This window comes from Lemur catta, chromosome 6, assembly GCF_020740605.2.
Source record: "Lemur catta isolate mLemCat1 chromosome 6, mLemCat1.pri, whole genome shotgun sequence".
Lineage (NCBI taxonomy): Eukaryota > Metazoa > Chordata > Mammalia > Primates > Lemuridae > Lemur > Lemur catta.
In genome coordinates, this window is record NC_059133.1 from 80199246 (window position 1) to 80212703 (window position 13458).

At 36.3% G+C, this 13458-nt stretch overlaps 1 protein-coding gene across 1 annotated transcript in view; it reads left to right on the plus strand.

Moving 5' to 3' along the window:
* The window catches only part of ST8SIA1 (ST8 alpha-N-acetyl-neuraminide alpha-2,8-sialyltransferase 1), a 150622-nt gene extending 141096 nt beyond the window's left edge, over nucleotides 1-9526 (plus strand). Inside the window, exon 5 of the mRNA XM_045554213.1 lies at nucleotides 8073-9526. Coding sequence (XP_045410169.1) covers nucleotides 8073-8559 — 487 coding nt within the window. The 3' untranslated portion in view covers nucleotides 8560-9526. The remainder of the gene's footprint in view (nucleotides 1-8072) is intronic.
* Nucleotides 9527-13458: the final 3932 nt, after the last annotated feature.

Genomic DNA, 13458 nt, shown 5'->3' on the forward strand with positions numbered 1-13458 from the left:
GTTAGCCCACTGGAAAATTGTTGAAGCATTTGAACAGGAAGTAAATAATAAGGAAAGTGTTCAAATTAAAGTTATTATACAGAAAAAAATTAGGACAAATATTCTGTGTAAATGAAGTAGACTTTTAAAATGCAGTATGCTCAGGAGAAAAATTAACTTGAACATTTATGTGACTTATTTTTTATAAATGTATTTTATACTGCAGACAATGTTATAATAATATTAAACATTTAAAAAGAATAAAAGTACACCATAATCCTAAAATTTGTTGTTGTGCTAAAAACAGTAGACAGAAACTCACAATGTTATAATAATATTAAACATTTAAAAAGAATAAAAGTACACCATAATCCTAAAATTTGTTGTTGTGCTAAAAACAGTAGACAGAAACTCACAATTGTTTCTTTGTATTTATGTGATTACTGAGGAGCCTGATCTTTCAAAAAAAATGTTTAATAACACAAGTAACACATAAATATATTCACCTTTAAAAAATCAAAGGTGTTACAGATAAGGCTAAAGTTTCCTTTGACCCTGTAATACTCTGAAATACATATTTAGTCTTCAACGTCTTTCCTGATGTAAAACTCCTAAAATCCTTAGAATCTCCACCAGGTGATGTCTTTTTGTATACTAATGAGTTGACTGACGGTCGGTAGCCCCCAGGTAGCTTCATGGTAGAAGGTGATCACTGGAAAGACCAAGGCAGGGTTAAGGGATTGGGACTTTGAGCCCCACCTTCAACCTCCAAGGAGGGGAGAGGGGTTGAAGGTTGAATTGATCACTAATGGCCAATGGCGTAATCAATCATGCCTATGTAGTGAAGTTTCCATAAAAAGCCAAAAGGAGCTTCCTGATAGCTGAAAGAAAATACAACAAAAATGTTGTAAAGAATATACAAAGAAATACAACAAATATGAAAATGAGCTGGTCAGGAAAGGGTTCTCTGAGGAGCTTTTATTTGAGCCCAGACCTAACAGAAGTGATGGACGGTGCTCTGCAAATATCAAGGCACCGGCTGAGAAATGGAAGTGCAGGGTCAGAAGGTGTGCAGATTTGAAATGCCAAATCCCATTCCAGACTGTCTGGAACAATTCATACTCCCATTCAAAGCATAAAAGTACCCGTTTCTCACACTCTAACACTTGTTATTGTCAAGTTCCTTAATTTTTAAAAGTCAGTTGTATAGAAAACTTATTTTGCTCTAGGTTTGTTGTAACTTAAATGCTAGTGAGATTGTACATGTTTTAATAAGTATATTGGCCCTTCACATTGCCTATCTCAAACTTGACAGCTCTACGTTATTGTCCATTTTTCTATTGTGTTATTTGTATGTTTGTTATTAATTTTTTATTGTTTGTACTCTGGATACTAATCTGTTGTTATATTGTGCTATTGGTATATCTGTTGCAGATTTTTATTGTTTGAATTGTGGATACTAATCCTTTGTTTTGTATGTTGTAAACATTTTCTCCCAGTCTGCTGCTTGTATCTTTAATTATATAACTTTGTAGAAATCTTTAATTTTAAAGCAGTCCTGATTAACAGTCTTTTCCTTTATGGATTTTGCTTCTAGTGCCTTATTTTGCAATGCCTTTTATATTCTAAATGTCTCAAAGATATTCTCTCATGTTTTCCTCTAGTTTTATAATACATTTTTATTCAATCTGGAACTTACTTTTCTGAACAGTGTGAGGTAGGATTTTATGTTAGTTTCTACTATTGGCTAGCCAGTAGTCACAGTACAATTTATGGAATAGTTGATTTTTCACAAATTGGTTTGAAATGTCACTTTTATTATATAGGGAATGTCCAAACATACATAGGTCCATTTCAAGACTCACTCTTCTGTTCTCTCATATATGGTTTGTTCTTGCATTAGTTTCATAGTGTTTTTATTGCAATGGTTTTATAATCAGCTTTAATATTGGTAAGTTCTCTCTTTGTTATCCTTTTGTCCAAAACTGTCTTGAGTATGCCTACTAATTTATACTTTCCATGTGAAATTTTGAATCATTTTATCACATTTTACTTTACAATAATATTGGTATTTTTGTTGAGATTGCATTGAGCCTACAAATTTATTTGGGGAGACATCTTTCTATATTCATTATTATCTCCATAAAAATGGTATATATTTACTTTTAGGTTCATTTTGAGGTGTTTGGGGGCTTTGTTGCTATTCCAAATGAAATATTTTTTCATTATATTTTTCTAATACATGATTGCTGCTATGTAGGGAACCTAAAAAGCTGATCCTGCCTAAGTCTCTCTTGGCTCCAATAAATAATTTTTCAGTTGGTTCTCTTATATATCATAGATAGTTAATTATATCATCTCCAGATATTGACAGATTTCTCCTTATAAACATACTTAAGATATGTTTTTTAAAAATTTGGGGGGGCAATGTGTGTGTATCTTTACAACGCTGACTTCTAATTTTATTAAATTTTTGATCATTGTGGCCTGTATGGTGATAATTGTTTTAATATATTGGTTTTTCTTTTGTGACATAATGTGTGGTCAGAAATTTTCTATTATATGTTTTTAAAAATGTGCATTTTTTATTGGAGACTCACTATGATTGCATATTTGTGAATTTCTATCTGTAGTTTTTTTGGCTATATATATTTAAAACTACCTTTTAAGTACATAAAATTTATTGACTATTATATTTTTTGGTGGTCTTATGCATTTGATGAATATAAATTGTTTTATCTTTTTTATGATTTTAAAAATTAAATTTCTCTTCTTACCAAAATAATGCATGTACATAGTTTTAAAAAATCCTAGTCTGACAAAGCTCCAAATGAAAGGCTGCAGTCACCTGTTCAGACTTCCCCACTCCCCCAGGTCATGTTCCAAGATATTAATTCCTCTCAACTTCTTCAGCTGATTTTCTTTCTTATTACATTTGCAAGCAGCATGCTTAATGACAATTTTTAAAATTTCAGCTTGTCTGTTGATTGCGTATGGAAAAATAAAGATTCATTGTCTTCACATGCTCCTCACAGGGCCCCCTCCCCCAGGCACACTTATGTTTTCCTGACCTCCTGGTCCAGATCTATGATAATCAAATCAGCAGTCAGCAGTACCTTAGCATCTGTCTCCACAAGCTTAGTTCACATCAGAGACAAGAAGTCTATTCCAGGTATTTTATATCCTGCCCAACTTTTAGTTTTCCCCCAGAGCTAATAAAACCTTTCCATGCAGCAGTCACTAATCCATCTCCAGGCTCTCTCCAGAGCCATAACTCTTCTTCTATTACTGCCAAACGCATTAGTCTATCAGGGGCACTTTTTGTTGTTGTTGAGACATCCATCCTGGCGCTGTCTTCTTCTCTCGCTACAATCTGATTGATGGCTTCCTAGGCCTACTGTGTAGCTATTTTTCTGGAGCTTTCCTTTATCAGAATCCATCAGTTGTTATATTTTTTAATTACCAACAGTACTTTCTTATTCCTTAAATATTCTTTTTCTTTATATAGCATCCTAGTCTGGATATGCTTAGCTATTAATATTTCTAAACAAACTAATTATAGATTTTTAAGAGTTTTCTTCTGCCTCTTGAATATCTTGGTTTTCTCTGGGTCCCTTTGTTCTTCCATTTGTTCTCTGACTCTCATGTTGGAGGCTGTCCTTCAACTTTTTCTGACTGTGGCTGTCCTTGTTTGGTGACTAGAAGCTCTGTGCAGAGACTGCACCTGTCAACAAGTGGGCTTCACTCTGGGTTGAGAAGGTAGCAACGCTGCTTTCTTTTGGGCAGCTCCCAAATTCCATGATCTCTAGGTCTTCTCTCTCGAGCCAGTCAGTGTCACTGTTCCACTTGGGAACTATAAGCCTGACTGCCAGGATTGTATGAGTTGAGAAGAATTCCCAGCCACTGTTCCTACCTGGAGACTGACACCACCACCCACACACAATGATAATTGACCAGCACAGGATTTTAGGGTTCAGCCTGCCTGAGTATCTTTGCTACCCCATAATCTTAATAACCTTGCTGATTATTCAAAGACATTGATCTTTCCCAGTATCTCCTGCTACGTTTTAGAGAAATATTCAGCAAGTTAGTTCATGCTCTGGTTTCCTTTGGTAAGCTTTCTGTTTTTCAGAGGTAACCCAGATTTGGGATCCACTGAGGGTGTGCTTTCTTTTCCTTTTTCAGAATCTATATGGATTTTTAAAAATATCTTTCTTGTATGTCTACAGATTTGACATAGGAGGTGAGAGCTGGACCATCACCCTTTTCTTATTCTATTTAGTTTGCATCTTGACTAGCAACCTGTAACTGAATGGCTTAACATTTTTAATTGAAATTCCTTTTAGATCAGTTGTTTTTGTCCATTTTGAAATCCATATATTTAGAACTCTGTAGTTTCATCAATATTAATCTTCTGTTTGTCATATTTTCTGTAAATATTTTTCAGAGTAATTCCCTTTTTATTTTAGGTATCTTATTTTTCATGGTAATGAAATTTTATATCTTGACATAATCAATTTTGTCAATATTTTCTTTTGTTGAAAGATATTTTACAAATGTCTGATAAGTTCACGATTGTTTTCTTTAGTTTTTTGTAATGTATATTTTAAATATTTATCTTATCTTGAAATTATTTTGTAATTTTTTGTAATGTATGAATCTATTGCCTCTAAGTCTCCAGATTGTTAGCTAGCTATCTCAATATTGTTTATTAAATAATTTAAAAAAATTTATTGGTTTTATCTCCATTATCACCTACTCAATTCATTTATAAAATTTGCTATATTTCTGTGCTTTCCACTCTATTATGGTTTTTCTTTATGCCCATATTCATTATATATTAATCATTTCTTTCTAGTAATTCATAGGCTGATCTGATTTAATTTTTCTTTTTAATTCATAGGCTTATCGGGCTTCATTTTTTCTTTTTCAATTATTACTTATAGTTTTCTGTTCATACAGTACACTATTCTGAGCTAGATTATAAAAATTAAAGGATGAATAAGACTCGTGCCTTGTCTTCAAAGAGTATGTAGTCTTGAAGGGTATGAGCAATTTATATTGGGGAATTCAGAGAAGAATCTTTTGTAAGTTTAGTTGGAAGGAAGGAATAGCTTAATAAAGAAAAGCTTAAGTTAGGTCTTGAATTACAGGCAGAACTTCACCAGGGCAATGAATGAATGAGCAAAAATGAATCCATACATGCAAAAACTATGTGGAAAGTTGCACATATATTAAGTATACCATACCAGTTATTGAATTGAATTGGGTCCTTAAATAATATCATTTGTTGAAGAAGGGGGTAGGTAAACATCATAAAATATAACCTATAGATTGGTTCTTTAACAGTGTCAGTAAAATTAAGGCTATAGTAAATTCAGTTAAAACTCAAAGAGGGAATAATCAGAGAGCTTTAAGACAGGGAACACAAAATCACTTGTCCTGAGTTTATTGAGGCTATCTGTGATTCTCCACTAGCATGTAGTCCCCTATAGAAATAGGGATCAATTCCATCAGCCAACAGAGCCCTGTGGAGTGGGAGCCATTCTGCACAGCAATAGGAGGGATGGACGCAAGAAAGGAAGCCAATGGGAGTATACTAACTGCTCTAGAATATGGATGGCAAAATGGGAGAACTAGAATGTAGCTCTGGGAAAAGTATGGGCATATTAAGAATTTTCTTTTGTTAAGTTCTAACCTGATTGTGGTAATCATTTCACATTGTATATCAAAGCATCATGCTGTACACCCTAAATATACACAATTTTTGTTTGTCAAATATACCTCAGTAAAACTTGGGGAAAAATTTCTAACCATGTTTAGAAGACAGAAGGATTTAATTCAGGTAGAGATGAAGAGGATGAATGTTTTAAAGAGGAAAGACCCACTTTAGAATACGAATTCTTTGGAAAGTGTAAAACAGCTTGTCTCAAGATACAAAGGGGAAGAGATAGCACTTCTTGCTCTTAGAATCTTGCAGTAAGAATAAAATTAGAAGATATAAAGAAAAGGGTGTGGAGGGATAGATGCAGAGAGCCAGACAACTTACATTGATGCTTTGATCTTCTACATAAGTATATCTCCTAGACATCAGTATCAGAATCATCCAGGAGTGCTGGATAAAAATCCAGCCCCTTGGGTCACTCTCATCAGAAATCAGGAAGCTATGATATTAGTGAAGTCTCCCCATTATTCTAACTAAAGTTTGAGAACCAAAGCTCAAATGGAATAGAGAGTTATCTGCATGGTGTGTCTACATGACTGGGAAAGTATCAGTGTTTTAGGAAGAGAGCAGAAGATATGGGAGGGCAATGGAGGGAAGAAAAGAATTGCTGAGCAGAGCCCATTCTGAAGTTGGGAAGCAGGAATTGGTATTGCAGAGGCTGGCCCAGCTCCAGCCTATGGTTGCAATATGCTTCCATGGCTTCTTCTAGGGTAAAGTGATTCTGCCTAAAGACCCTATCATCACTTCTCTATTTGTCAGGGTCCAGGGAAAATTGCTAAGGCAGGCTGCTGGATCAAGGACATGAAGAAAACAAGAGATTTCCCTTCCTTCTGTGCTTAAGAAACACACCTTTCTGGGCATGCAGAGTAAATAACACTGTTTGCCACATACAATCCTGTGGATTTGTGTATTCAGAATTTTAATTTCAAATATTTATGATGAACCTGCCGACATATCAGGCCAGACGTCCCTCTGCTAGTTGTAGTTTAGTTCCATTCTTCGATGCTGCTGCTGTTCCCACACATGGCCAGAGACAGACAGCTCCCCTTGTGTGAGAGAAGTCAAAGGTTGCAAGGCCCTAGTCTAGCTCACTGTCCTTTCCTTTTTTTGTTTACTTGAGTCTATCAGCATCCTCTGTACTGATCTCCAGGCTGCCATCCTCTTTCTCCCCAGATCGTCTTCTATAGGACTAGAGTACCTTTTTATTGACACAGACTGACAACTGTCAAAAGTGTTATAAATAGTTACCACTGTAAAGTTTCCCCACCAGGACAGTGTGACATCCAAACAAATAAGAGACACATAAAAGTTTTTTCTCAACATGCCTTATCTTCAACCACTGCCCCCAGCATTCTCACCTCCCACATTCCAGGGACAAGAATCCTCATCATTGTTTCAGTGCACTGTATACTCTTGCCTGTGACCAAAGTGGTCCTTTGAGTTTAGCTGCTGTTCTTTTTGTTGTTTGCCTAATGAAGTGTATTTAAATGTTATCCCCTTTCTGTAGCTTTCTCAGACCTCACTCCCTCTTTCAAGGCAGAATTATCTTTTTCATCTGTATCCCTTAATGCTTTATGCAAATATCAACATTGCATGTAGAACATTATATTGTACTCATTCATATTTTTGTTTCCATAACTGGACTTGGATTTCTTGAGACCAAAAATTGGGTCATTAATTTTTTAACTGCCCAATGCCTGACACCTAGGATGTATACCATAAATTTTAGTTGAATACATTTAAACCAGAGACCATTCTCTTTATGTAATCCAAACTGAAAAAACATTGGAAAATAAGAGTTCTTTGGAGAAAGCCTTATGGTAACTCTCTGCATCATTTTATAATAGTAATGAGTTTTTCTTTCTCCATGTAATATTGTAGTTATAATATAGCATTGCTCAACCTAAATACTTATAAAAATCACAGAATTTCAGTGGAAATAGGTATCTTGGAAGTGATTCCTTTGATTTGCAGATGAGGAAACCAGTCCTGTACTTACAGACCACACAGGTAGCTTTTCTCAAAATCCCAGCCAACAACCTTTATGAATTCATGAGAATTAAACCATTTTACATTCCAGGCAAGTACATTATGGAAGAGAACAAAATGTACAGTGCATTTTAGTTCTGAGGCAACCCTGTTAAGGAACATTAACACGTGAATTTAAGGTGTTGGGGTCAGGGAAAGCCAGAGTACTTGATGTGAGATAATTGGTAAGTTCAAGGTGGATTTTAAATGCAAGTGAGGTGTTTTTCATGTGTTTTGCTGAGATGGTTTGAGCTATTGGGGCCATCAGAGGACAGTAGAATGGGTTTTGATGAGTTTCTTTTTCTCCAGGTTTAATGGAGCCTCTTCTTCTCTTTAACAGGTTTCAGAACCTACTGTGGTCCAGAAAGACATTTGTGGACAACATGAAAGTCTATAACCACAGTTACATCTACATGCCTGCCTTTTCTATGAAGACAGGAACAGAGCCATCCCTGCGGGTGTATTACACACTGTCAGATGTAGGTGCCAATCAAACAGTGCTCTTTGCCAACCCCAACTTTCTGCGTAGCATTGGAAAGTTCTGGAAAAGTAGGGGAATCCATGCCAAACGCCTGTCCACGGGACTTTTTCTGGTGAGTGCAGCTCTGGGCCTCTGTGAAGAGGTGGCCATCTACGGCTTCTGGCCCTTTTCTGTCAATATGCGTGAGCAGCCCATCAGCCACCACTACTATGACAACGTCTTACCCTTTTCTGGCTTCCATGCCATGCCCGAGGAATTTCTCCAACTCTGGTATCTTCATAAAATTGGTGCCCTGAGAATGCAGCTAGATCCATGTGAGGACACCTCACTCCAGCCCACTTCCTAGGGACAGTGGAAGAAGAAAGGACCAAGCCAGGGTATTTTTGTTAGGTTTTCTATGTGACTCCAAGAGGGAGTGGTCAGGTGCTTCCGTGGATTTGCAGGGAACACTTGGAAAAGACAAGAAAAGAACAACAAAAACCCAAGCAAAACTTTTAATGTTGGCTTAGAAGACAAATAAGAAACGAAACATCCCATGAAACGTTTTATAGCACATGGTGGATTTGCAACTAGTAAAATGCCGATGGAATGCTGTTGGTAAAGCACATTTACATGGTTCAAATCTAGAAGATGCAGTTCAAAAACAAGACAAACTAGGCTAAGGAACTGATCAAGGTAGAATAAAGAAAATGCCGGGGCAAAAGTGTTGCCGATTGTCAACACAAACTGGCTTAATAATAATAATAATGATAATGATAATAGTAACCTGTCTTATTAAGACTGGCATTAGAACCATAGGTTTTTAAAAAATTATTATTTATTTTTGCCCTATTTAGGGGCAGCGGGTGGGTGATGGGGTAGATTTAAAAAAAATCTCTTACTGAGTAATGCTACAGCTGATTATTGTGATTTGTTGAACCATGTCTATGTTGACTATAGTTTCCCTCTATTTTTTAAATTTTAAATAAGAATTGCTTCTTCCTCTTTTGTCGAGTCTACTTAGACAATGTGAAGCATTGTTGAATTTAGACTGTGTTGATTCATAGTCTGGATAACATGAGCCACTTTCTGTCTCAGAATTTAGGACATAAACCCAATTTTAGGTCTGCATTATGTAAGCCTGTTTGCATTGTCGTTATTATTTTAGTGCAAAAAGACTACAAATAGGAGTGTGTTGTTTATTTGTAAATTGGCATAATTGTCTTCATAATGTAATGTTCAGAAAGGAAGTAAAGCACAATGATGAAAAGCTTAGTCTCTGTGGAAGACAGCCCAGAAGGCAAATCCCTTTTCTATCTACCACAGTATATTCACTCCAAGATAGAGCATATGTATGCACACATGCAAGAATGCATATATACATGTACACACACACACACACACACACACAAGTTAAACAAAACTCCTTCCTGGGCAGCTATGAAAGCTGAACTCACATGACTTGGTATGGTAAAAATTTAATGAATGTTGGTGAGCTGCAAATGTGTCATGTCCTGTCCACTACATGTTGATATAAAATAAGCCAATTTCCTGTTGCTGCGCATGATGCCCATACAAGCATGGGATGCAAGTCTTATTCCCAATAATTGCCCAGAATGAGAGAATTGTTTTACTCATTCTGATTTTCCCCCAAATCTCATGAATGGGCCTAGGGTTGAACATGGTCACAAAAGGCATGGTTTGTACAAGTAAGGGGATATGAATTAGTAGCTGTTTATTTCTTTGGTAGCAGTTAGGACGGCTTAGACATCTTGTTACACTGGCTTAGACGCACAACAAGAAAACTCTATGGACAAAAGCAGCCAAATGTGTTTGCATATCAGAGAAATGTAGACGAAGCCTCTCATTGTCTTTGTGCTTTGGGATGTCTTAAGCTAAAAGGAGACACTAGAACTCACTGTCTTTATTTTAAATGTCACCAAAATGTCGACAAACTGTCCCAAAAAGTTCTACTTCAGTTTTAAAGGGAGAAACTTAGTATAGCATATAAATTAATAGAGGTGACATTTTTTTGGTGGGTGAACTTACATGATATCAAGATAACAAAGAAAAATTCTATAGAAAAATTATATAGAAAAAATTCTTAGAAAAATTCCATATCATTGGAGTAGGCAATTTGTAAATGCAATTGAAGATTGAGGCTATTAGAGACGTTAGCAGTTAAAATATGACTGGTTGACATAATGCAGATTATACTGATACTTAGAAAGTTAAGAATTTGAGAATATTAATTCTATGCAGAACTGGTTTGCTATTTTGATCCTGTATGGCAATAAAAAGGTAATGAGAATGTCCTATGGGTGAGCTGTGTTAAATATTCACTTTATGTGCAACCCTGAATATATTTCCTCTTTTGAACTATTGTTATTATTTAGTAGTTACCTAAAAAAGGAATACATTTTTTCCAGTATACCATTAAGATGTAAAAGGGCTAACAAAAACACATGCAAAAATGAACAAAATATGTGTCACTAGGATTAGTGCTTTGATTGCTAAAATTATTAAAATGTAATTCATGAGCTCTGTAAAGTCCATACATCACAGTTCCATTGAAAATACTATCTGGAAATTTTGCATCTTGTTATGTTTTCTGGGATAGATTTATGCAATAGACATCTCCATAATGTGTAGTCTATAAATTTGTAAAACTATCCCATGTGGCTTCTGAAAACCACAACAGAAATGGCTGATACTGGTAACGTTTGGTTAGACCTGTGCTTCTCAACTAGGGTTATTCCTCTGCCCTCTCTGGTGTCATTTGGCTGTATCTGGAGACATTTTTCATTTTCCCAGCTCAAGGGTGCTATTGGCATGTAATGAGTAGAGGTTAGGGATGCTGCTGATTATCCCACAATGCACCTGCCAGCCTCTCTTATTTTGGGAGTGTGTGCCAAAGTGCAGGTGAAAGAGGGATATGAAAATGGGAGTGTTTGCTTCACCCAGTTCCAACACCCAGGAAACCACCTCTTGGGGAAGGGAAGGAAAGGTGGAGCCTTGAGACTATTAAGGTCCTAGGTCCAACAAATAATTACCTAATCTAAAACATCAATAGTGCCAAGGTTGGAAAACCCCGGATTAGACCAAAGGGGAATTTCGATTGTTCCCCATTGTCTTCACTTAAAGATGCACACACATGTTCACACCATTCAAAGTATGAGTACAATTTAATGAAAGTGTTTCATAGGGTCAATTACAGCTTGGCATTACTTAATAGTGACAACTCATAAGTATGCCCTACATATGCTTTTTTCCATGGTTGGTTAGAGGTTAGATAGATGTTTCTAAACAAGAAGTGTGTGTGTGTGTGTGTGTGTGTGTGTGTGTGTGTAGCATGATGTCATGCATCTCTATCCTTATTACTATGTGTTCCTAAGTAAGGACTTCTCTAGAGCTCTCCTGCAGAGTACTCTGTAATTCTCTATTATTATTAAGAGGTTAAATTCTAAACTCCCATCATTTTTTCTTGTTTATCTGAAATTAAGACTTTCAAAATTGGGCCTGGTACTTTGCCAAATTTGGCCAATGACATTTTAATATTACTGACCCTTAAGGTTCAGCTCAGAAGACATTCAGGTTATGATAGACACATTCAATAAGAAAATATTTAAGCACATTTGGTGCATCTGCCAAGAGAGAGCATCACTTTCTACCATCAGACTAATTTTTAAAATTGTTTTTCAGTGACAAAAATTAGGTTGCTCCTTGGGGAGCAAAAGGAAAGAGGGTGAGACTGAAATGAGTATCTCGACAGGACTTTTAATTTTTATAGCCCCAACTTGAGAATAGCACTGATTCTAAAGATCATGAATAAGGGCGACCTCTGTTTAATTTTAATCACACCTCAGGAAAATTGAGATTGGTGAAGGATGAAGTCATTCCATAAGAAAGAAAAATAATGTGTTATATGAAAATTTTTTCATGTGGAAGAGGACTCCTACATACATATGCTTTAAATAGAGTATTTTATCAAAAGTTTATATAGCATTGTTCAGCTAAACTGAACAAATCTCACACAAAACGTTAAGGAAGTGCTCACTGGATTTTGTTTCTGTGCAGTTCACTTTTAGCTATCTTAACAAATGTAGAAAGTAAATTATCCAAAATGGCAGATGTTCAGACAATACCATGTTTGGCTTTGTGAACGTCTCATGCCCTTCTTGTGGCTAAAAATTTGTTTAGGCTAAATATAACTTGTACCTGAAGCAATCTGGACAGCGTGACTTAAAAATGGAAAATAACTGAAGAAACCCTTGGATTTTAAGTTTGTCAAAAATATTCTTAGATTAGTCAAAAGCTTTACACATGAGTGTTATAGATGATCCAAAATGGAAATAATATTGATAATGTTTATTCTTGTCAGCAGCTGTTGTAGTTTTATAACTTTATATACAACCTCCTGTTTCTTTGTTAGGAAAGTCAGCCATCTAAAGTTTTAATTTCTATGTTTGAAAATATTGACTTTGTGAACATTTTAACTGACATTCCGTGTTAGGAGGGAGCTAAGGAGAAAAACGTCACCAGTCCATGGAAAATTTTGGGAAATGATTGTATTTTATAAATACTTTCCCACCTGAACCAGGTAATAACATCTGCTCTGTGTTTGTAGAATTCCAAAGATCAAGAGCTGTAAGGATTTTTGTGTGAACTTGAGGATTGAGAGTAACACTATGCTTTTTATTTCTTCATCTTCCTAGTGTAGAGGTCAGTTCTCAGATTATATGACTTCGGGTGGGCAAACATCAGGAGTGGAAGTGGGCTGACAATTTCAGGGCCCCTGCAATCTAGGTCAACGCCTCTGATAGTCAGCAGTAAACGTAACTACCAATTTTGGCAACTTCATTCCACCGTGTGTTAGGGAGAGGGTGGGGCAAGTGGAAAGGAGGAGATGACCCCGTCCCCAAGCCCTCTGCATAGAAAAGATCAGAGAGGTCTGTACCCTTGACCACCTATCTCTGTCCTCCCCCAGGGGAGCTGGCTTGGCTGTAGGGTTGAGCTAGTAGCATTGTGACTAGAGAGGTGATGTGGAAATTTGCTGAGAAACTCAAAATTTCACACTGCCTTAAATTGTTTTGTTTTGTTTTTGCTTAAACATGTGCTCTCTAAATGTAGGTGTCCTGTGGCAGAGTCACCCTGACCTAGTTATGGCCCTGCTGGTGATTATGAAAAGCGGAGCTTTTCTCCCATTCAGATGGATGTTTTTTTTTTTCTGAGTCCCTGAAGCTAGGGAGACAGCAAATATTCCACC